The sequence below is a fragment of the Kwoniella pini genome, chromosome 7, assembly GCF_000512605.2.
Source record: "Kwoniella pini CBS 10737 chromosome 7, complete sequence".
Classification (NCBI taxonomy): domain Eukaryota; kingdom Fungi; phylum Basidiomycota; class Tremellomycetes; order Tremellales; family Cryptococcaceae; genus Kwoniella; species Kwoniella pini.
The window spans coordinates 88,000-109,675 of NC_091722.1; the positions used below are offsets into that span (position 1 = coordinate 88,000).

A 21,676-nucleotide genomic window follows, 5' to 3' on the forward strand; every position below is an offset into this window, starting at 1 on the left:
AGTATATATAGCTTGATTTTTCAATAAAATCCGTCTTTCTTTTTTCTTTTTTCTTCTTCGCCGCAATCAGTTGTAATTTTCAATAGAAATTGATTTCTTATTCACTGAAGTTGGTTTTATCCCTTATCAAATCAAAATGAGTCACCTGTACGATCGAAAAAACTCAAGATCACTGACCATTCCTGAACTTTGGACATGCTGGGATATCATGATTGATGATCCTGTTCGAGAAGCTAAACTCATTGCAGGCACTCTTGGTCAAGATAGTCTTCCCAAAGAAGCTCTGTAAGCTACCATCCATTCTTTCCCATTGATATGCTTGTTTAAGCTGACGTGAGATGATCACAGCAACGACGAGGTCACTTACAAGTAGGTCTGGCAATACAATTTGTCACTTTAGTCATAACATTACACGACGCTGATGTCAGCTCCGTTTCAGGAATCGAAAAATCCAAAATTATCCCGTCATTCGAACCGATTTTGAACTTCAGTATAACAATACCTTGATCGATCTTCAAAATAAACGATCTTTTCGACTTCTCGTTATCCGAGACCTTTTTCTCATTCCTAGCCAAACTTTCCCTTCCCTGTTATCTAACAAAACAATTGTCAAAGAGCTCTGGCGAGACAAACATGAACCAGAGAATTCAGATAGGCCAAACCCTCAAAATGACGTTTGCAGAAATGGCCAAAGACATGGCAAACGAGCACGTCACGATCTCCTCCTCCTTTTTTTGTGCAGAAATGATGGTGTGCGTACGTACAACTGACTCTAGCATGTCGCTATCGCAGGAATCATAAAGCGGGTAATCACATTGACGCTCTCCATGGGTATGCCACAGCTTGGATGCAGATGCTTCCTTACCATCTTGACAGTTATCCAGCCCGTCACAGTGGTCGAAGAACGATGGCTGACATGTTGGTCCATTCACAAGCCTTTCAGAAATTGAGCTGACGTTGTACCCCTGGCTGCGATAGGGAGTGCAAGATCTTCAACAACCTCATGGCTACCATTCTCGATATGATTAAAGCCAACGAAAATAAGTTCGATACGGTAAAGAAGCTCAAAATCCTTGATATCGGTTATAGAGCTGGAATAAGCATTTTGTGTATTTGTTTCGCTATGGATGTTGGCTTTTTACAACGTGCTCGTGAGTCGTCGTATTTTGTGTGTCAGCAACTCTTGCACAGTAATGCCACCGCTCCGGTGAAGAAAACCTTTTGCAAATCTTTCTGAAACAGACAATATCAGAAATTTGGGGGACATGTAATAGCGTGATATGGAGGTGAATGACGCTGACGGGCATATTTGTGATAGTTCGACGAATTGCTCAGATCAAAAGTATGATTGAGGATCTCGACAAGAACAAGACTATTGCACCTATGAAAAGAGAATTAAGAAAATTACACGATGATTTGATCAAATATTGCAAGAATCGAGATCCTGATCACCCTCTTTTTGAATTTGATTACAGATTCGAAGATGCTAAATATCAATTTATGGAACAAATGATGAGGGAACGCTTTGGATTTGACATGGACATGGATTAATCGCGCGAAGATTCATATCATTTCGCCGAATTGTGTTAAGTATTGGTAGAAATCGAACAAAAAAGAGATACAGTCTCCGGAAAAAAGTTTTGCTTAAACCACGAATTCACACCATAGCTAGCACTTTTTGAGGTTAGCCTGTTTGTAAAGGAGACCATGCATGCATTCATGCATCAAGAGTTGGATCTATGAATCCCTGGTGCATGCAGTACATAGATTGTAATATGTGGTTCTGTATGTTCAGTTTGGAGAAAACAAGGTGTCAAGATGACTAAACCTGATGATTTTGCAAATCTTCACTGTAGGGCGCAATCTTGTGGCATGTTCTGATGACAAGATGATCTTTGCCAATTTCCTGCCAGATCTAGGACTTAGACATGCACAACTAATTGATCATTCATGTAGAACAGATGTATTGGCAAGCCTTCATGTGTTTTTCATGCATAGCTGTGTAGAAAAATTGTGGTTTTCTGTGTGCTGCAAGTTGGCCCTCTATGGTGCAAATTCGGGTTTTAAGCAAAACTTTTTTCCGGAGACTGTAGTCATAATTCATTAGTCCAGAAATCGTCGAAGCAGTATAACAAGTATTGGTGAATAGATTTTTGGAGATTCAGAGTATCACCAACAAATATTATGACTATACTTTTGCAATCATATATGCCCATATCATCACATATCCAACTTATGCAACTGCTTATACAGACCTACTCTGTTTGCTTGTACCGATATCCCGTCCATCATGGCAGACCTCCCTTTGATACCGAGTCTTGTGTCATTGATATTTCGCATTTATAAGATCTCTTGAATCATCGTTTAGCAGTACACGATTGTGTCACAAGGGAAATTGTGGCCTATGTAGACTGGTAAACTGTGTATCATCCATTGTAGCTCTGACAAATTGGTTTCGCTTTTAAAAGGTCACGTACGAATTTGCACGAAGTCGAATATTTACAATCACTCACTCCGGCGCCTGTTGTTCCGATATTGACAAGTACAAAGCGTGCGCAAAACTGACTCGTCTATCATGAAATAAATAATCGGTCTCAATGAAAGAACTATACATACATACATCTACGAAGTGATCAGTGCGTTCAAGTTGACCCGTTCTAGGAAGGTACAGCTATTGTCGTAGGAGCATTCTCTTCCTCTTCTTCACTCTCATCATCATCTTCTACAATATCATCTTCATCATCAAATAATTTTCCTTTCCCTTGTCCACTTTGTTTACCTATTGAAGCCATTAATTCATCATCACCTTCAGTATTTTGACCTTCGACTATGAATCTACTTTTCCAATCTACTTTATCTAAATCATCAAATCTTTCAGGTCTTTCACGTAACCATTTCATTCTTGGTCCACTTCTTGCTCTTTCAGAAACTTTAAATCCATATATCCTAGGTACATATACTCTTCCTAATGCTGCTTTTTGTCCACCATGTGGATTTGGATTCGTAAATGTTCCTCCTCCTACTGGAGCTGAAGAATCAACAGGAGTAGTACGAGATGAAGATTGTGCAGCAGCTGGACCAGTTGCGAAGAAAGGAGCAGATAAAAGTTCGGGATATTGTTGGAAAAATAATGGTGAAAATGTTGTACCAAAGAAAGCCCCTATTAGTTGATCCAAAGGGTCAGTAAGCAAATTCGAGCAAGCACAGAATGAGGAACGAGAATTTTATTTGAAACTTGACTGACCATCTACACTGGCGTATTTGCTACTTGGCGGTGTATATATATCTCCACAATTTGGACAATATAGCTTAACGGTATCTATTCCAGGCATATCTGCTCTACCACAAGGTAATACTGGTGTTGCGTGACAAAATACTCTTGGACATGCTCCGAAATGACCCGCTTCGTACTTCTCAACCTGTAAAACAACGATGCCATGAGCTTGAATCCGAAAGGAGGTTGCGAAGTGGATGACAGGCAATAACTGCAGATGGAACCTGGTGGCCGGATTGCATCGCTGCATGTTGTTCGTCAAACTCACCATACACGATAACCCAACCTTAGTCAATATGAACCGTTGATGTACTAATCCATATAATAATTCTGCTGAGCTCTCCACTATTGACACATCTGGTATTTTGTTCGAATCCTCCTCTATGCAAGAGTACATGCACTGTCAGCTGAGCCAAAGCGGTTGGTCATATCGAACTCAGCTCACCTGGTTCGACATCTAATACCATCTCCAAAGCTTCTTTGAAAAAGGGTACCATTGCTTGTAGACCTGATATAGATGAGATTAGCTGAGAATCAAGGAGCGGACCTTAAGTGATAGCTGACCTGTCAAGTTGAAATCGTCCTCTATGAAATCTTCATGCACGTCGCAGAAGTAATCGTGGCCAGGTAAAGAAGTGTACCAGTTCTACGGATAACGTGTCAGTCAAGCAGGTACTTCTTCAATTGACAGCTAGCTGACTTACGATCCAAGTCAGAGTCGAGGTAGCTGTAGAGCTCGCTTGTGATGACGAATCTAAATGATGTTGTCAGCTGGTTGAGCAAAATCAGTGCTTACATCAGCTGACTCACCGAAAGCTTCTTCTTCTAATTCATCTGGGTCCATCTCGACTGGAGGAGCTGAGGAAGCCATACTGGAGAGCCGTAGAGAGCGAGTATCGATAAATTGTCAAATTAGATGCTGTCGGAGGTAGCTTCTCAATGTATGGTGGGAGCTTTGGATCGTTGTACAATTGATGATACACTAGTACTGCTAGAATTGGCTATCTATGTTGATGAATATCAATAGGATAACAATGTAATCCAAATCAAAAATAACGTGCCGTAACAGAGTGTGAATGCTTATCTATAATGCCACCATACGGTAATACGGTGATACGGTGACGCTGATGATGGAATGCCACGTGGGTATGATAATGAATATGATGATCGTTGCGTCATGGGATATGATTATGGGCTTGTGCGTGTCAATTTAATACGCGATAATAATACAAAGAACAGCTATTCAATGTAATCTTCCTCCTTATTGCTATCACAATATATCATAACGACAACAAGATCCGATCACAATGGATGAAGAATACGATGTGAGTCTGAATTCATCCGTTGACGGCACACTCCATCCTCCATGTCCTCTATCGTTCTCAAGGCTACAACGCGTTTTTGCCGTATTTCGCCAGCGGCAAGTGGATAAGAAAGAATGAGAATGTGGACCTTGGGCTACGCGAGATAGATTGCTGACTGCCTGTGACAATTCAAATAGGTCATCGTTTTGGTGAGCTAACGCGAGCTTGTCAGTCAAGTTACCTTGCTTACATAGCTTAACAGGGTACTGGACTTACCGAATGTATCCTTTCCGGATTACTCTCAGTAGACGGTCAAAAAGTACTTCATATGGATAGGAATGATTACTATGGAGGAGATAGTGCTTCCTTGAACCTTACTCAAGTATGCCTCTTTTTCCCACTAGAATCCATGATTGTTTACCTCATTAATCTTTGTGGTCACGCTTATAGCTATACCAAAAATTCCGAAGTACTCCACCACCTGAAGCTTTGCAATTAGGTAGAGATCGAGATTATGCTGTTGACTTGATTCCCAAATTCATCTTATCCTCTGGAGAACTCACTAAAATGTTGGTTCATACAGACGTTACTAGATATTTGGAATTTAAAGTTATTGCAGGATCATACGTTTATCGAGATGGCAAAATCTCAAAAGTACCTTCTACTCAAACGGAAGCTGTCATGTCACCTTTAATGGGATTCTTCGAGAAAAGAAGAGCTCAAAAATTCTTCAGCTATTTACAATATTGGAAAGAAGATGATCCTGCTACTCACCAAGGTCAGTCCAAATTTATCTACACTCAACTACGAGGCAGTATAAACTGATTGAATGATGCGAGATAAGGCTTTGACGTGAACAAGGGTACTATGAAAGCACTTTATGAAAAATTCGGATTAGAAGCTGGAACTCAAGACTTCGTTGGTCATGCTATGGCATTATGGTTAGATGATGAGTAGGTGACCTGATCTTCCAGTATCATGTAGATAAGACGTCAGCTGATACGTGTTGTCTAGCTATCTCACCAAACCTGCTCGAGAAACAGTTGACCGAATTGTTCTATACACAATCTCAATGTCACGATATGGTAAATCACCATATATTTACCCATTGTACGGTTTAGGTGAACTTCCTCAAGCTTTCGCTCGTCTTTCCGCCATTTACGGAGGAACATACATGTTAGATAAGAAAATTGAGAAGATCAATGTCAATGCCGAGACTGGTATCTTTGAGGGAGTTACATCAGGTGGAGAGACTGTAAGAGCAAAGAAAGTTATAGGAGATCCATCATACTTTGGTGCAGGTCAAGATCCCGAAGAAGGTGGTAAGATTAGAGTAGTGGAAACTGGAAAGGTGATTAGAGCGATTTGTATCTTGAAACACCCAATTCCAGGAACAGATAATGCGGATTCTGCTCAAATTATCATTCCTCAAAACCAAGTTGGAAGGAAAAATGGTAAGTTCAGATATCAAAGGCTTTCCCGTAGCGTAAGAAGAAACTGATGAAGACTTCATTGATAGATATTTACATTGCTGCTGTATCTTCTGCACACAATGTTGCTGCACCAAATGTTTGGATCGCTATAGTATCCACCATTGTTGAGACTTCTGTACCAGAAAGAGAGATTTTGCCCGGATTGCAATTGTTGGGTAATGTCGTTGACAAGTGAGTACCTTTTTGAGCAGTTGTCCTGTATGACATAACCTTCATGATGGCGTATTGACAAACCCAATTCAGGTTCATCTCAATCACTCCCCTCTACGCACCAACTTCCTCAGGAACAAACGATAACATTTTCATCACTAAATCGTATGACGCTACATCACATTTCGAGACAGTAGTAGAGGACGTTTCGGATGTTTGGCAAAGAGTTAAAGGGGAGAAATTGGTTTTGAAAAAGAAGGAAACTGAAATTGAAGCGTAATTTTATTGCTTCCAACAGCTTCTATACTCTTTTTCATCAGTTCCGCAATCAACACTTACACAATGTTGTCTGTCATGTGTTCTGATCGGTCATTGTCCCTTTTCGTTATTTCATTTAGTCAACTGTAGAGTACATGTATGGATTGTTTGATATTGTCGTTTATCGTCCCTACAAATTTTAGCGCAGAAGATTGGCGGTCAAATGAGTATTTGAAGTCGGTGCTAGGTCTCGATTGAAAGTGTTTTCCGGAAGTATTTGACGTTATTAATATATAGAGCATGTAATACTGGTCATTCATGAAAAGGAGAAGCGATAGTATACAATTGATACAAATAGTGAGATTAATGAGTTCGAGCTTTAGCACCTGTACAAAGAAGAGAGGATAATTTGATCAGCTTTCATACAACCTTGTATAAAGGGTGTAAAGGAGGACAGAGATAGAGAGAGAGAAAAAAAGAAAAGTAACTCACCATCAACATACATATTCCTAGTTGCCGAAGGTAATGTAGCTGTTAATCCATCTAATTCTTTTGTTAATTTCACTTGACAACCAAGACGAGAACTGTAATAAATTGATAATTAATAATTTATATATAACAAAGTTTAGGAATTTATGAATTAAAAGTATTATTGAAATTATTTTATGATTATGTTAGATATTAGATATTAGAACTTACGTATCTTCTAAACCAAATGCTAAATCTAACATATCATTTTCTTCATCATCTGGTTCAGGTAACATATCATAATGTTTTGGATCTATTACTACATGACATGTTGAACAAGCTACTGAACCTTCACATGCTCCTAAGATATGAAAATTGTAAAAGATCAGTAAGATTGATTCATCTTTGTTTCTAAGAAAGAAAAAAAATTCTCCTCACCTTCTAAATCTACATCATATTCATGTGCTAAACTTAATAAATCATCCCCTTCATTACCTTCTATAGTTTTTATTTCATTACCTTTTGAATCTTTGAATGTTAATTTAATTCTACGATCGACAAATATTCTTATTGTAAGCATTCATTCATTTTTTACTATTCTTCAAATCGATACACTACAGATATATCATGAGGTGTTTCGTATATTTGAACTTACCCTGTACCAGGTTCCGGTCTAGTAATTTCCCCATGTAATCGAGCTATTCCCAAATCGTATAAGAAATTTTTGAACGAAATTAAGATCAATTATTGAAAAGTGAATGATATATGACTTACGAGTAGTAGTATGTAAATTTCGCTTTATACTTGATCCTAAAATAGGTTTGATAATTCTTATAGGATTTTTAGATGATGATGATGAAGCTAATGAAGGTGATATTTTAGAATGAATCTGTCTAGAGTTTTTTAAAGGTCTAAGAAAGTTCATAGTAGATCGTGACATCGTTATTTGAAGTGAACAAGGAAATGAGAAATCGATATATTATTTCAATGAATGAATTAAATCAACTTTGAAGATAAATGTTATGTCATTCCAAAGCCAATTGAAGATTATTTTATGTTTACGGCGGCGGCGGATTGGTTCGTAATTAACTTTTTTTTGGAATGATTTTCGGTAATCTTACAATTATACGGCGCGGGTTCAGATGAAATGTATTTCCAACAATCCAAAAATAAAGTTTAATAATGCTTCGGAAAACCGAAAGATCTCCGCGGGATATTGAAAGGATTAAGGTGGTTATGCCACTCCATGCGTTTTATAAGTATTTGTTATTCTGTTATTTTGCAAGGCAAAACTTGAACGAAGAGCAACATAGTCAATGATAATCATTTGTACATGGCAAATTTGGCTTATCCTGTGAAATTCAACCATTTTGAGTGATGCTTTGTTGTCGTTTCACCATTTCGAAGGTGTCAATCTGATCAAACTTTGCACTTCAATGAAAGGAAGCATGTGTAGGGAGGAAGAAAACCGTTTCAAGCTTATAGAATGACATAGTAGATAACAACTGTATCATGATAATTTATGGACAACATATTTAGTCTGTTTTTTGTGTATTATATGTCACTGACGAAAATTCATTCTTCGTGATAACTTCAAATAGGCCAAAAATCATGCAGTGTTTGAAATCCATTCTTGCTCTGATTATTATGCTTCCGATTACCTGATGACAATTTTCATCAGCGTGTAAGACTACATCAAGCCTGAAATTTTGAGCTCACATTACTAGGGATTGCAATGAATGCGATTGATAATGCACCTTTGTTTTGTATATAGGTGGGATCTGCTAATTTCGAGAGTTGTCACAAGTCTTTCAAAGGAGTACATCCTTTGCTTAGGGTCAATCATTATCATCCCTGATCAACTATAATTCATACGATCTAATTGGCAACTGCAAGATCAGTCTACCTCGTGCCGACCGTATAACGTAGTAAAGACATAGACACCCACATGATTGTCACCTATAAACAGTGACTTATCTTTTATTTTCAGATACTATCTTATCTATTTTCAGATAAAGTATTCATACTTCAAGCTTGATACATTTCGCTGATTCCGATACATTTCGCTGATTCCAACTGGACCCCATCGATCAAATATGTTTTTCTCAACCCTATCACCCATATTGATCTTGCTTATTACTACGATTTCTATCGTATCAGCTCAAGAAACAGGAGGGGTGATCACAACTATCGATATTAATATACCTTCATGGATGACAATGGAAGATTATAATCACGGAAATCCAACAATTTATGGACCAGATCATAGTTCTATCAATATCGAAGAAGTGCCTTCACACATTAAGTTTTATGTCAATGTATATGAACAAACTCCCTCTCCAGGCGATGATTATCACACCAATAAGGATCCTTATTGGCGTATGGCGGTAAGTTTTTATTGATAAATCTTTTTGACATATGATATTAAAGCGAATGGTATTGACATCCTGACTTGGTTTCTAAATTTATTCGTCCGATAAAATTTTAGTGTAGTTTGATCGTTCAAAATGATTCTAGAGATCCTTCAAATTTCGCCTTGCAAAGAACCCAACCTTGGTTTACAGGTGTAATTGCTGGAAATATTTTCATCGAATGTGATAAGAATGAATTTATCTGCTATAGAGATAAATGTGAAGGAGAATATGCTATGCCAGAAGACTCGATCTTTATTGTGAGTTTCAAATATATAGTATTCAATTGACCATGTAGAATGAGATCGCTGATTTCAATCTGACAGAATCGGCCTGTGTAATTCATCGAAGTGCTTCTAGTGGTTGGACAGGAGTATGTGTGATGAGATCGCTGTCAGAATGTTCTTTTACTACCACTGCGTAGTCGTACATTTTATGTACAGTCTTATGCAGCCATGACCACTCGTGACTCTTATCATGATGCACGTCGGGATACATATCTCGCACTCGCTCCAGCGTGACCGATGGGAGCAAATATCTAGCCAAATCAATCTCATACTATGACTTGTGTCTATGGGTTTAACGAAGGCGCATCACAATCTCGATTCTCATAACTATCTGCAATGAAAGATAGCTAGGCGATATTAGAGAGATCAAGTAACTTAACTCTCTCCCGGAGATTTCAGTGTGATCATCAGCAAATCGCTCAATTTTGCGGTTGGTATAAGTCTGAACAAAGCACCCGTTGAGTCATCAGGAGATTGCCCCGAATCATGCTTCGATAGCGAGGTATGGCGAAGCCCGTTCGAGCTACCGAGCAGCAGTGAATAGAGGTACTGTTCGTTGATGATCGCTCACGTTAGCAGATTAAGCTTAATTTCCCTGAAGCAGGCGGTAAACTAAATCTCCGCGTCTTAGCTCAACCGATTATCAACAACGAGCTTGCCGATCGCTACAAGTTTTAACGTGAATATGAATGCGTATTTCTACATTCTGATCGCGATCAGCTTTCATGGATCGAATTCAAGGACAAGATGACTGACGAAGCTCATCTGCAGACCGCTATTCCGAAGAAAGCTTCTACACTCATCATTGGTGGAGGACCAGCTGGATTAGTCTCCCTCAAATATGTTGTGGAATATGGTGAAAGATGGTTGGAGGGCGAAGAGCCATTCTTAGTTGAGATGGAGTCGGAAATAGGAGGAACCTTCAGGTGAGTAATCAAGATGGGGATTATTGACTGGCTTGTATGTGTTGATGAATCGTACGTCTGCTTACAGATGGAGAGGATACGAGAATGCGGAATTGGTCAGTAGTAAACAATTAACTTGTTTCTCTGACTTCCGGTAAGTCAAATTATGGCTCTCGAAGTCAACAGGCGAACCCTTTCACTGATGACCAATGCATGGATAAAAGATATCCACTATCAGCTCCTGATCATCCTTCTTTGCCGAATTTTGTTCGATACCTTAACAACTACGCAGAGCACTTCGGCATCACACCTTATATACACACTTCGACCAAAGTGATTTCCCTCAACTACGTTTCAGACCCAAAAGACGGATACAAACATGTTGCTTTACTGCAACGTCTAGACTCATACAAGGAGAACTTGGGCGAACCTATAGAGATTTTAGCTAAACGAGTTATCATCACTACTGGTTTACATGTTACACCTAATATTCCCCTTATTCCAGGATTAAACACTGAACCTAAATCACCCAATGCACCAGAATGGATTCATTCATCATCATATAAAACTAGATCACAACTTGAAAATAAAGAAATATTAGTACTTGGAGCAGGTGAAACAGGTATGGATTTAGCATATGAATCAATAATGTCAAATTTAAATTCAAATAAAGAAATTTGGATGGGAATTAGAAATGGTTTTTTATCATTTCCAAAAGTACTTAATAATTTTAAAGTATTAGGAGTAACATTTGATGGAAATTTACCAATTGATGGATTAATTACAAATTTATTTGAAGATACATATGTACATAAATGGATTTCACAATCAAATTTAAGATGGTTTATTTCAGATTTTATAATTAAAAGAGTTTTATGGATTTTAACAGGAACAATGGCAGGATGTAATCAATGGGTAGGTGAATTACCAAAAGAAAAACAAGGTAGAGCATTTGTTTTTTTAAATAAATCTTCAAAAGCAATGAAATTTTTAAATAAACCTTATTATAATTTATCAAAAATTCATAAATATTTTTTTCATTATATTGATGATTATCAATCTTCAAATCAAAAACAAAAACAAATTGAAATTGTACCTTTTCCTAAAAAAATTAATAAAGATGGAATTGTAATTTTTAATGAATTACCTTTACATAGAAAAAAAGAAATTAATTGGAAATCAAAAATTTGTAAACCTGATTTAATTATTTTATGTACTGGATATAAACAAAATTTTAATTGGCTAGGTAAAGGATATCCTAAAGGACCTGAAGAATGTGAAATTAGAGGAATATGTAGTGAAAAAGATCTTTCAATTGGTTTTATAGGTTTTGTAAGACCTGGTGTTGGTAAGTTATTTACCTTCTTTTCAAATTAATCAATAATTGAAGTTGACTTGAAAATATACTTTTTTTTTCCCACTAAAGGTGCGATTCCACCTATATCAGAAATGCAAACTCAATTATTCCAATTACTTTCTCAAAATAAAATATCTATACCGACTTCACCAGAAACTTATCATTTATTACATTCTCCAACATCACGTATTCAATATGGTGTTGATCATTCTACTTATATGTCAACTTTATCAAGAGATATAGGTAGTTCACCTGGTTTGTTTGAATTGTGGAGGGAATACGGTTGGTTTGTCTTGTTTGTATATTGGTAAGCCATCTCTTACTTCCATATCAAATCGCTACGTACTTTTGAGTAAATCATACTGATATTTGCAACTTTAGCTTTGGTGCTGCTTTCCCCACTTTCTATCGATTAATCGGACCTTTTAAATCTGAAAAAGCGAAAGGAATTGTAGAAACTGAACTTTGGGAAACAATTCAACGTCGTGGATTGTTAGGTAATATATTTATGGGTGTTATACCTATGGTGAGTTTAAACCTTTCAATCATAGTACAAATACCTCGTCGATTGATCATTAATATGTCAATTAGGCCTTTTACGCTGTAATCAATATCACTGCATATATCATCGAGAAGACTTGGCTATTCACAGCTCCTTTATTCGGATTACCCCCTCCTCCAGATAATATCATGCAGAGCAAACCACATATCAAGGTCAAAGCAACTTAAGTCGACCGTACCAATAACATCACTTATCCCACTTCACCCCGATTGATAGAGCTACTCAAGGCGAGATAGACAACGGAAGGCAAGATGAACCCAGATACATTCAATGTATATTCCTTGTATGCACACTATAATTTGATACAAATGTATGAACGATCAAAATCGTTAGTACAATATACAAAAATGAATTATGATTTTTGACATCGACATATCCTTAATGCGTTAAATTACCTAATTGTAAACTAACATTATCCGCAAATCCATCCAAATTACTCTTCTTAGCTGGACCAACGATATCTTCATCATCAGCTTCTTCTCCACTATCTGATCCATTTTCTTCATCATCTAAATCATCTTCATCTTCATCTTCATCATGATCAATATTCATCATCATATTAGCGAGTTTATCCCTCTTAGCAATTACAGCAGCTGAAGTAGAAAAAGCTCGACGTTTGCTTTGATGAGTTCGATGAATTGATTTTAAAGTTGCTATTGATCCTGATTTTGATTTGAGCTTTGGATTTAATGTTTTTCTTTCAATATCTTCTGTAGGTTTTACCCATCTTTTCCACCATTTTCCAGCTAATAATTTAATTTCATTATCTAATGAAAGGTATTCTATATTTCTAATTACCCCTTGCCATGTCACTAGACCTTTTGAAAGACAATGGTTGAAATGATCAATATCATGCCTACATTAACCGGCTTTCATTAACATTGTAATTTCAGAGGAGAGTGGAATAAGTAGAAAGTATCGCGTGGACTCACCAATAAAGCCAATGTAATATCACACCGAAACTTGAAGGATCAGGTAATGGTACGTATAAAGCCTTGGGTCTATCAGATTTTGTAGGCAACACTTTAGCTCCCCGTATGACGGGGGATTGAAAGATAAGTCGACCATCTTGATCTCGTGGATGAGGGTTGGATAGGTGCGCAGCTTGGGAATTGAGTAAAGTACGGAAAAGAACAGATTGAGTAGTGAGGTAGTCTTTATGCAAAGGGAAGACGAGACATTGCTATAAATCATCAAACGTAGTAAGCATGATAGCGGGGAAGTATAAGACGTAGTGATAAGTAGCTCACCTCAAGCTGATTACCTCCAGGTAAACTTCCTCTTCTACCACCGTCACCGTCCTTGAAGCCTTCCAAAGTAGTCACACTACTAGTCAAAACATCAGGTTTGTTATTGGCTTCTGCTGAGTCAGGTGAAGCACTTTGAGCAGCAGCTTGTATTGATGCAGCGGTGGGTGTTTTCGGACCAAAGAATGAGTCACCTAGGCGTGTGGGATGAGATGGACCACCATTGTTGGCTGTCTGAGGAACGTGAGGTTGAGTTGAGTGTCTCTGGTGAAGAGGTGGTATGGCTGTTCGAGGTGTTGATGGGATAACAGGGGATCGAGAGGCTCGCTTGATGGGCACAACTATTGATTCAGTTCCACATCCAATGTTAGCGCTAATTATGCAGTTCACACCTCCCGATTCAGAACAGAAGCTACCACAAGCAAAGGACACGAGATAACACCCACTGATATGACAATCCGTTGAATGTGGGGCATACCAATATTTGCTTGCCAATTGGATTAATTTCTTAATTACGAAATCCTTTGGGATCTCATCAAGACTAACTTGATATGCACTTTGTTTACCCTTTCCATTCGGTGTCGACGGTATAGCAGTGGAAAGAGGAATACTAGGTGGTGATTGATGATAACGTTTAGTCTGTGGATGTGAATGACCTGTACCTGGTGGCGGCGACAGCGGGGCGGTGGTCAGTGGTATAGGGGAGGGATAAGGAGGTTGTCTAGATGAAGAAGAAGCCGATTGTAAAGGAGTAAGTAGACCTCTCATATTCGATGATCCATCAATCTTTCCATTACTATTATTACTACCTTGACGAGCCAATCGAGGGGGGAAATCAGGTCTAGATCCTCTACGATGAGACATTGACATTGATCCAGGTGAAGAACCTATTCTTGATGCGGAATGAGTGTTCAAAGATAGTTTAGGAGTAGTTTTAACATCTTCTACATCTTCTTGCTTGACATCGATATCATATAATGGAGAAGAAGGTAAAGGTACAGGAGTACGAGGTTCATCTTTGACCGTCACTTGTCCTGTAGAAAGCATTGTGTACGATGATGATGAGCCTGAAGAAGTGGGTTTAGCTGTTTGAGGTACGATATAAGGTGATTGATTGAGTCTACGTGCTGAGCGTATTGACGCTGCCGAAGAGGAAGCAGATGATGAGCCGAGGCGAAGTGGGACGGGTCTATTGTTGGGTGTTGATTGTGATATAGGAGTACGACGAGATATTGGGGGATTATCGGTGAGTGAGGAAGAAGATTTAACGGATAACAATGGTCTAGGATTCGCCTGTATATATATATCGGCTTCGAAGGAAGGTAAGTCAAGTGCGTGTTGCTCAATGAAAGAGGGATTATGAGGTATCGCTGTATTACGTTGTATACTGTTACTGTGTATTATTGATGGTGAAGAAGCAGATCTCGTAGCTTGATTGTCCGTTGATGTATTGAAAGTATTCACAGAGGGGTCAGAATGTATTGAATTTATATGTACATTTGCATTATCAAATACTAAAGAAGATGAATCCAAAGGTGATATTAGAGAGAAATCTTGTTGTTTTGTTGTATCTATATAATCATTTTGTAAAGATGTTTTATGAGAAAACATGGAACCTGATGACAAACTTTGATCTTCAGGATATTGAATTTCATCGAGATCCATCAATTCTTCTTCTCCGCTATTTCCGTCAAGCCCACTGATAATCGCCCTGCACCTCTTTAAGGCCGTCTTACCCTCATGATCCTCGCACAACTCGTTAGATGAATTGAACTGTTCATTCATCTTTTCATTTATTTGTTTGTTTTAAGGTCTCGTAATTTGCGAACAATAAGAACAATGATAAATAACCACGTGGTCAACCCCCACTATAATCGGTTAAATTCTCCGAAATCACGTAATCAGGAGATAGATACTAATCGGGGATCATCCTAATTTCTTCTGAAGCTTTTTGTCATAGATTCTTGAAAAGAACAATAAGCTTGTTTTGTTGAATATCTTTTAAAGAGGCGTTGACGTTATTCTGTTTGATAGAGCAACTACGTACACGTTAATTCTTTGATGCAAAAACTCTTTTTGTTTCCTCGATTCGCGTCTATTACCGATTATAGCCTTTCACAAATGGGACAAAAAGCTAATTGGGAAAAGGGATATTCATCGGTCAAAGTTTCCTCTCTATGAATCACGAGGCTTTTATGGAAAATGAATAGGGGTTGTCTACTCACGAAAAGAGTATATCACAGCTCGAGAACAATTAGAAGCAAGTGGGACAACTGTCAAATTACGATATATGATGAATAAATTTATTTGTTAAGAACAATAAGGTTTTATGGAAATTTGGACTTTCCCGTTGAGATAGCGCGGAGAAAAGATGAAAGTAATCACCGAATAAACGCACAGACAGATGACTAATCAAGTTCTCTTTGGTGCTGACTTTTTGACTTTTCCGTAAAAAGCGGTTCTGATGATTACTATTCAAGTCGAAGAGATCTAGCGCTAATTTAAAGTAGGGCATAAATTATGTTTTTTTCCCGATAAAAGGGATGGATTGAAACTCCCCCTCGGAACCGAGTTTGTAAGATCTTATCTGCGTTAGGAATGGTTTTTGTCGGTATTGTATTTTCCTTCGAGTTGTACTACAATTCAAATTATGATAGATGACAGAGTAGTTTAAAGAGTCGAAAACGGAGTTAAATGGATTTGAGTCTCCGAAATGTAGATTCCTGGGATATAACAAATTCCTTCGCGATCGATATGCGCTTGATGAGTGATGACCGAGACCGAAGGTCATGGATTTGATTGATTTCTGAGCCTAAATTAATATGGTGCGAAGAGACGTGAATATTCTTATAAGTATGGTATTAGCTTATTCTGATACAAGGAAAGGAGTATTGACACTTCGAATGAGTAAGTTCAGGTAGACGTGGGGATTGTAATGAGCGAAAAGACCTTTGACTGTATAGGAATTTGAATGACCAAGATATGAGTTTGAATGACTAAAATAAACGATATGAGGAAAGTTAAAGAGGACGGCGAAGTATTGTAGGAACATCATCAAAGAAACAAAAAATTGCGTATTGTCTCTTGTTCACTAAGAAGCAGCAATTGACTAGGAGAAATGTCATAAAGTAATGATAAAACAAAGGAAACCATGATTTTCCAACTGACAAAGTACAAAGGAAGAAGAAAATATTTCCATACTATCTAGAAAAGCAATAAGTACAAAGGAATTCAAAATGTATTCATTTGATTTTTATCGCTTATAATATATATATATTAGCAAATATCCTCAAAAGGTTTTATGAAATTCTCTTGAAAATTTTAATGCATTATTATTCAACCATTTATTTTTTATTAGGTACCAGCAGTAGTTCTACCAATAGCTTTCATAGCTATACCATTTAATTTTGGTAATTCTTTAATATTTTTATTTTCAAATTCAGTTGGTTTTTCTAAAAATTCAGCACGTATTAACCAATTTAAATATAATCCAATTTTTTCTAAATCAACACCATTTATTGGATTTTCTTTATTTATTAAAGCTAATTCTTTTGAATTTTTATTATCCATTTCAGCAGATTTTGTTGAAGTAGGTAAATCATCTAAAACAAAATGTAATAATGGAAATAATGCATTATCTTGTGTTTCAATTACATGTTGTTCTAATTTTTTTCTCCAAATTATATATTCAACTTTTAAAACTTTATATCCATAAATTATTAAAGATTCTAATAAATCATTAAATCGAATTTTTGGTTGTCCTATAACTTGTGCAATTGAATATTTTTTATTTGGTAATTGTGAAATTACTGAACATGAAGCTAATAATGCAACGTGATCAACTGGACAAACGTTTAATGTATTATTTATATCAGGTATTAAACCAAGTTGAATACATCCTTTAACCATTCGCCAAATGAAATCATCGGTATTTGTGACTGCATTTGATGAAATGAGATTAGCTTTTGATCCAAATACCATAATTATAACCAATAACCTACCAGCAGTCTTGGAATCACCGAGAATATAACCTGGTCTAATGGTCCAACCATTCAAACCTCTCTTGGCAGCTTCCATGATCAATCTCTCACAAACCCATTTGGTTTGTCCATATCCTCCTTGTAATCCTTGTGCTCCTGCGCTCAAGTCATCACTTTCTGGCACACCATTTTCACCATTAGCAATGGCTTCGTCAGACTTGGCGATGAAAGCTTCGTTGTCCATAACAGCAGTTGAAGAGATGAAACTAAATTGTTTTGATTTTCCTTCTGTACATAATCTTAAAGCGGTTAGAGTTGAGAGGACGTTGGCAGCACGAAGTTTGGGGTACGGATAAACCCAATGTACGATTGCACCATTATGTAAAATTGAGTCAGCTTCTTTAGAGATTCTTGTCCATTCAGAAGTTGATAATCCGAAATTCGATTCTGCTAAATCTCCAATGACAGCTTCCACTTTTCCGTCTTTAATCCAATTTTCATCCCAAACTCCTCTACCTTCTCCTGATTCTCTCAGTCTTTGCAAACCAGCTTCAGACGATTTTGCTCTAACCAGACATATGACTTTGGCAACTCTTCTCGATAATAAATCTTTAAGGATGAAAGCTCCAAGATAACCGGTAGCTCCAGTGAGGAAAATCGTAAGCTTCTTTTCATTGAAGTCCGAAGGTAAAGGGTCGAATTTTTCAGGTAATTCTTTGATAAGGGTAGGTACATCGGCTGCGTAATCAACGTCTCCAGATGTATCAGCTTTACCATCGGCAGCACCGTCTGCACCTCTCAAATCGGAGTTTCTAAGTTGATCCACTTCCGCGGCTTGTCCAGCTATAGTAGGTTTATCGAAGACTAAGCCTAAAGGAGCGTTGACGACAAAGGTCTTCCTAATTTCAAAAATTAGTCTGGTGGCAAGAATAGAATGTCCTCCCATATCGAAGAAATTTTCATCGAGTGATACCGAAGGGGGAGGAGACGGTAAGAGTTTCAACCATATATCGTGTATAGTCTTTTGAGTAGGTGTATGATCAGCGTTCGCGGCAGGCGTAGGTGCGAGTAAAGTGGTATCGGGGAAAGGTAATGCAGGTTTGTCAATTTTACCGTTAGGATTTAGTGGCAATTTCTTCAAAGGGAAATAAACCGCTGGAACCGAGTATGAGGGTAACTTCTTTTTTAGGTGTTCTCTAATATCCTTGATCAGTCTTCTATGTCTCTTGACTCCCTTGATCATTTCCGTTCCGAGATCCGCAGTTCCATTTTCTTCCCCATCCGCTTCGGAAGAACTCATCAATCCATCTAGATCGTCTCCATCGATAGGAACGAAGTAAGATACCAAAACTTTCTCTTCATCTTTATCTCTTCGTACCAAAGTGACATTCTCCCGTACTAAAGGATGTCTCGATAAGTGAGTATCGATCTCACCCAACTCAATTCTAAATCCTCGGATCTTAATTTGATCGTCCGCTCTACCTGTACACTCAACTCGACCGTCCGGAAGATATCTACCAAGATCACCTGATCGGTACATTCTATCTCTAATACCAAACCAATGCTTGGCAGCATCAGGTTTGTTTTTGACTAAGGTATCTTCTCTTTGAACACCTTCACCGAACCAATTGGTGACGAATTTTTCAGCAGTTGCACTTGGGTCTAAATAACCTTCTGCAAGACCACCTGATCGAACGTAGATTTCACCCATCTCTCCCACTGCGCATGACACGTTTCTATCTGTTCGGTTAACGACTAAGAGTTGAACATCAATCATACCTTGACCAGCAGGGATAAGATCTTTTTGAGTTGACAAGAAGGAACTATCATCGTTGACACTGGGGATGGCGAAGTACGAAACAGCTCGTTGGGTTTCGGTAGTACCGTACATGTTGATAATGCAAACATTCTTCGCCAAAGCTTGAAGTCTTGTGCAATCTCGTTTAGTGAGAACATCTCCAACGAAGAAAGCGTTTCTAAGGGTAGGGATCTCTCTTGTAGCTTGAGCAGAAAGTAATTGGCCCATCGCGGGTGTCAAGTGAGTGACAGTGACTTCGCTATCGGCCATCCATTCGGCCAATCTACCAGGTGTACCAATATCGTCGGCGGTAGGCACGTGCAGCTGAGCACCCAAGAAAAGAGGTGTAAACACTAGAATGAAGGCCGTTCAGCTTCTTGAATGATACCCGACCAATATCAGCGATTACTCACTATCTCTCTGGATTGGATCGTGGGCAATACCACTCAACATGGTATACTTGGAAGTCTCGTTTAAGCCAAATCGTTGACCCATCCATGGGAAGAAATGTGTTAAACTATAATGTCTACCTTTAACACCTTTGGGTATACCTGTACTTCCAGAAGTGAACGACAAAGTCGCTGGAGAATCTGGACCGAGTACGACTCCTGCGGGAGTTTTTGCATGCTGTTGATAGGGAGACAAGATATCTTCCTCGCCTGATCTTGATCCTGTCACTCCGTTTTCAGTAAGCGAAATGGCAGGTACAAGAAGTCGGAGATTTAGGTTCTCTTTGATATAATCTGAGACTAATGGTGCTAACACTCCGGCACTGGAGATAATGAGCAATGCTCTAGGTGTGGACACTGACAAGTATACATTCTGTCGCGAAGGGGGATAGGCGGGATCTGTAATGTGATAGTTAATGAGCTCAAAGCTTGCACACGGCCCGACAGGATGAGTGACTCACCAACAACAGAAAAAACTCCTCCAGCCTTCAAGATACCCATCACACAGACGACCATCTCCACGGATCTAGCAGCGTAAACCATGACCACTTCTCCTCTTTCCAGGCCATTCTTGAGCAAGGCATGAGCAACGACATTTGAAGCCTCATCAATTTGTTGATAAGTAAATATCCTTCTTCCTCTTGATGGACCATCCATAATTGTCTGTCCAGGTGCAGATTCACTTTGAACTACGCATATTCTATCCGGATGAGCTTTAGCATTAGCAGAGAAGATATCCGGAATAGCTCCAACGAATCCACACCAATCTAAATCTGCGGTAGGATCTGGAAGAGCTTCAGCTTGTACTGTTGTTCGTAATGGTAGTGATCCGATAGGATGAGATGGGTCTTTAGATGCTGCTGAAGATAACAATTGTAATAACGATTCTAAGAGTGATGTAATTCTAGATTGAGTGAATAATAAGGAATTGTAAGCCAATCTAAGATATAAGGGAGCGATTGCACTTCTTGTAGCAGGTACATCTGTTGGTGAAGTGAGAAGGAATAACGTAAGGTCCGTTGCTAAAGATGTCGAGGGATCAGATTGAACTTGTGTTGAATCAAAGAATCTGACTCTGAATAAAGGTCCTTCAGGCTTAAGATGGTCAACTAATGAATTTATAGATACTATATCTTCTGAAGCTTCAGCTTCCCTTTCCATTATTTGCCTCAAAACATCAAAGAATGTGTTTTCTACTGCTATATCCAGCTTGAGTAACAGAGGATGAGATGTTCCATTTGCCGAAGTACATATGACCATTGATGGATCAGGTGTGTATCGGAACAATAGAATTGCGAATGAGGTCAAAAGGATATGATATGGTGTAGGAGGAGCTGAAGAGGGGTACAAAGTTGAGAATTCATATGTGAGTTTACCGAGTACAGGAGCAAGGTTGGCTGGAATTGGTAGCGTTTGAGTTGACTCGACCAATTTAGAAGGAGCTAAGGACATCCGGGTATTAGCGGGATGTCGTATTCATGTGCATCTTAGGGCTTCATATTTGATATGATATGATGAGGTTTTTTTTGGTTGTGGAGCTTGAAAAATGGGTTATTTCAAACACTCACTAGGTCTAGGATAATCGGTAGGTAAAGCCAAACTGGGCAAAGTACCTAATCTCTTACTCCATCTATCTAATTTTTGTTTGAGGTCATTCCCTTGCGGGCCATTTTGATTCACACTCATTTTGTCGAATAAAACTCTTCAGCAAACCTCACTGCTGGTATTTTTTT

The 21,676-nt window shown here is 38.3% G+C and overlaps 8 protein-coding genes across 8 annotated transcripts; 4 read left to right on the forward strand and 4 right to left on the reverse strand.

The window, feature by feature from the left end:
- Nucleotides 1-136: 136 nt before the first annotated feature.
- On the forward strand, nucleotides 137-1,551 carry I206_105177 (uncharacterized protein; the record flags this gene model as incomplete). Its single annotated transcript, XM_019155654.1, has 4 exons — nucleotides 137-285; nucleotides 349-369; nucleotides 979-1,151; nucleotides 1,319-1,551. The coding sequence occupies 4 exons, from the start codon at nucleotides 137-139 to the stop codon at nucleotides 1,549-1,551; spliced, it is 576 nt and encodes a 191-aa protein (XP_019011808.1).
- A 1,106-nt stretch (nucleotides 1,552-2,657) lies between these two features.
- I206_105178 (uncharacterized protein) lies at nucleotides 2,658-4,145 on the reverse strand (the record flags this gene model as incomplete). The annotated part of the gene is made up of 7 exons (XM_019155653.1): nucleotides 2,658-3,160; nucleotides 3,245-3,419; nucleotides 3,543-3,655; nucleotides 3,720-3,782; nucleotides 3,839-3,920; nucleotides 3,979-4,028; nucleotides 4,085-4,145. The coding sequence occupies 7 exons, from the start codon at nucleotides 4,143-4,145 to the stop codon at nucleotides 2,658-2,660; spliced, it is 1,047 nt and encodes a 348-aa protein (XP_019011807.1).
- A 436-nt stretch (nucleotides 4,146-4,581) lies between these two features.
- Nucleotides 4,582-6,501, forward strand: I206_105179 (uncharacterized protein; the record flags this gene model as incomplete). The annotated part of the gene is made up of 8 exons (XM_019155652.1): nucleotides 4,582-4,599; nucleotides 4,776-4,787; nucleotides 4,841-4,960; nucleotides 5,029-5,356; nucleotides 5,423-5,531; nucleotides 5,593-6,032; nucleotides 6,098-6,242; nucleotides 6,315-6,501. 8 exons carry the CDS (start codon nucleotides 4,582-4,584, stop codon nucleotides 6,499-6,501), a joined length of 1,359 nt encoding a protein of 452 aa, XP_019011806.1.
- Nucleotides 6,502-6,842: 341 nt separating this feature from the next.
- On the reverse strand, nucleotides 6,843-7,887 carry I206_105180 (uncharacterized protein; the record flags this gene model as incomplete). Its single annotated transcript, XM_019155651.1, has 6 exons — nucleotides 6,843-6,865; nucleotides 6,972-7,063; nucleotides 7,179-7,308; nucleotides 7,386-7,495; nucleotides 7,603-7,645; nucleotides 7,722-7,887. 6 exons carry the CDS (start codon nucleotides 7,885-7,887, stop codon nucleotides 6,843-6,845), a joined length of 564 nt encoding a protein of 187 aa, XP_019011805.1.
- Nucleotides 7,888-9,043: 1,156 nt separating this feature from the next.
- Nucleotides 9,044-9,699, forward strand: I206_105181 (uncharacterized protein; the record flags this gene model as incomplete). Its single annotated transcript, XM_019155650.1, has 3 exons — nucleotides 9,044-9,334; nucleotides 9,436-9,618; nucleotides 9,685-9,699. The coding sequence occupies 3 exons, from the start codon at nucleotides 9,044-9,046 to the stop codon at nucleotides 9,697-9,699; spliced, it is 489 nt and encodes a 162-aa protein (XP_019011804.1).
- Nucleotides 9,700-10,392: 693 nt separating this feature from the next.
- Nucleotides 10,393-12,636, forward strand: I206_105182 (uncharacterized protein; the record flags this gene model as incomplete). Its single annotated transcript, XM_019155649.1, has 6 exons — nucleotides 10,393-10,571; nucleotides 10,639-10,704; nucleotides 10,775-11,898; nucleotides 11,977-12,214; nucleotides 12,289-12,433; nucleotides 12,499-12,636. The coding sequence occupies 6 exons, from the start codon at nucleotides 10,393-10,395 to the stop codon at nucleotides 12,634-12,636; spliced, it is 1,890 nt and encodes a 629-aa protein (XP_019011803.1).
- Nucleotides 12,637-12,847: 211 nt separating this feature from the next.
- Nucleotides 12,848-15,501, reverse strand: I206_105183 (uncharacterized protein; the record flags this gene model as incomplete). Its single annotated transcript, XM_070203070.1, has 4 exons — nucleotides 12,848-13,325; nucleotides 13,402-13,652; nucleotides 13,720-14,057; nucleotides 14,163-15,501. 4 exons carry the CDS (start codon nucleotides 15,499-15,501, stop codon nucleotides 12,848-12,850), a joined length of 2,406 nt encoding a protein of 801 aa, XP_070059171.1.
- Nucleotides 15,502-17,070: 1,569 nt separating this feature from the next.
- On the reverse strand, nucleotides 17,071-21,629 carry I206_105184 (L-aminoadipate-semialdehyde dehydrogenase; the record flags this gene model as incomplete). Its single annotated transcript, XM_070203071.1, has 5 exons — nucleotides 17,071-17,654; nucleotides 17,718-19,847; nucleotides 19,908-20,342; nucleotides 20,405-21,385; nucleotides 21,512-21,629. The coding sequence occupies 5 exons, from the start codon at nucleotides 21,627-21,629 to the stop codon at nucleotides 17,071-17,073; spliced, it is 4,248 nt and encodes a 1,415-aa protein (XP_070059172.1).
- Between the last annotated feature and the right edge of the window lie 47 nt (nucleotides 21,630-21,676).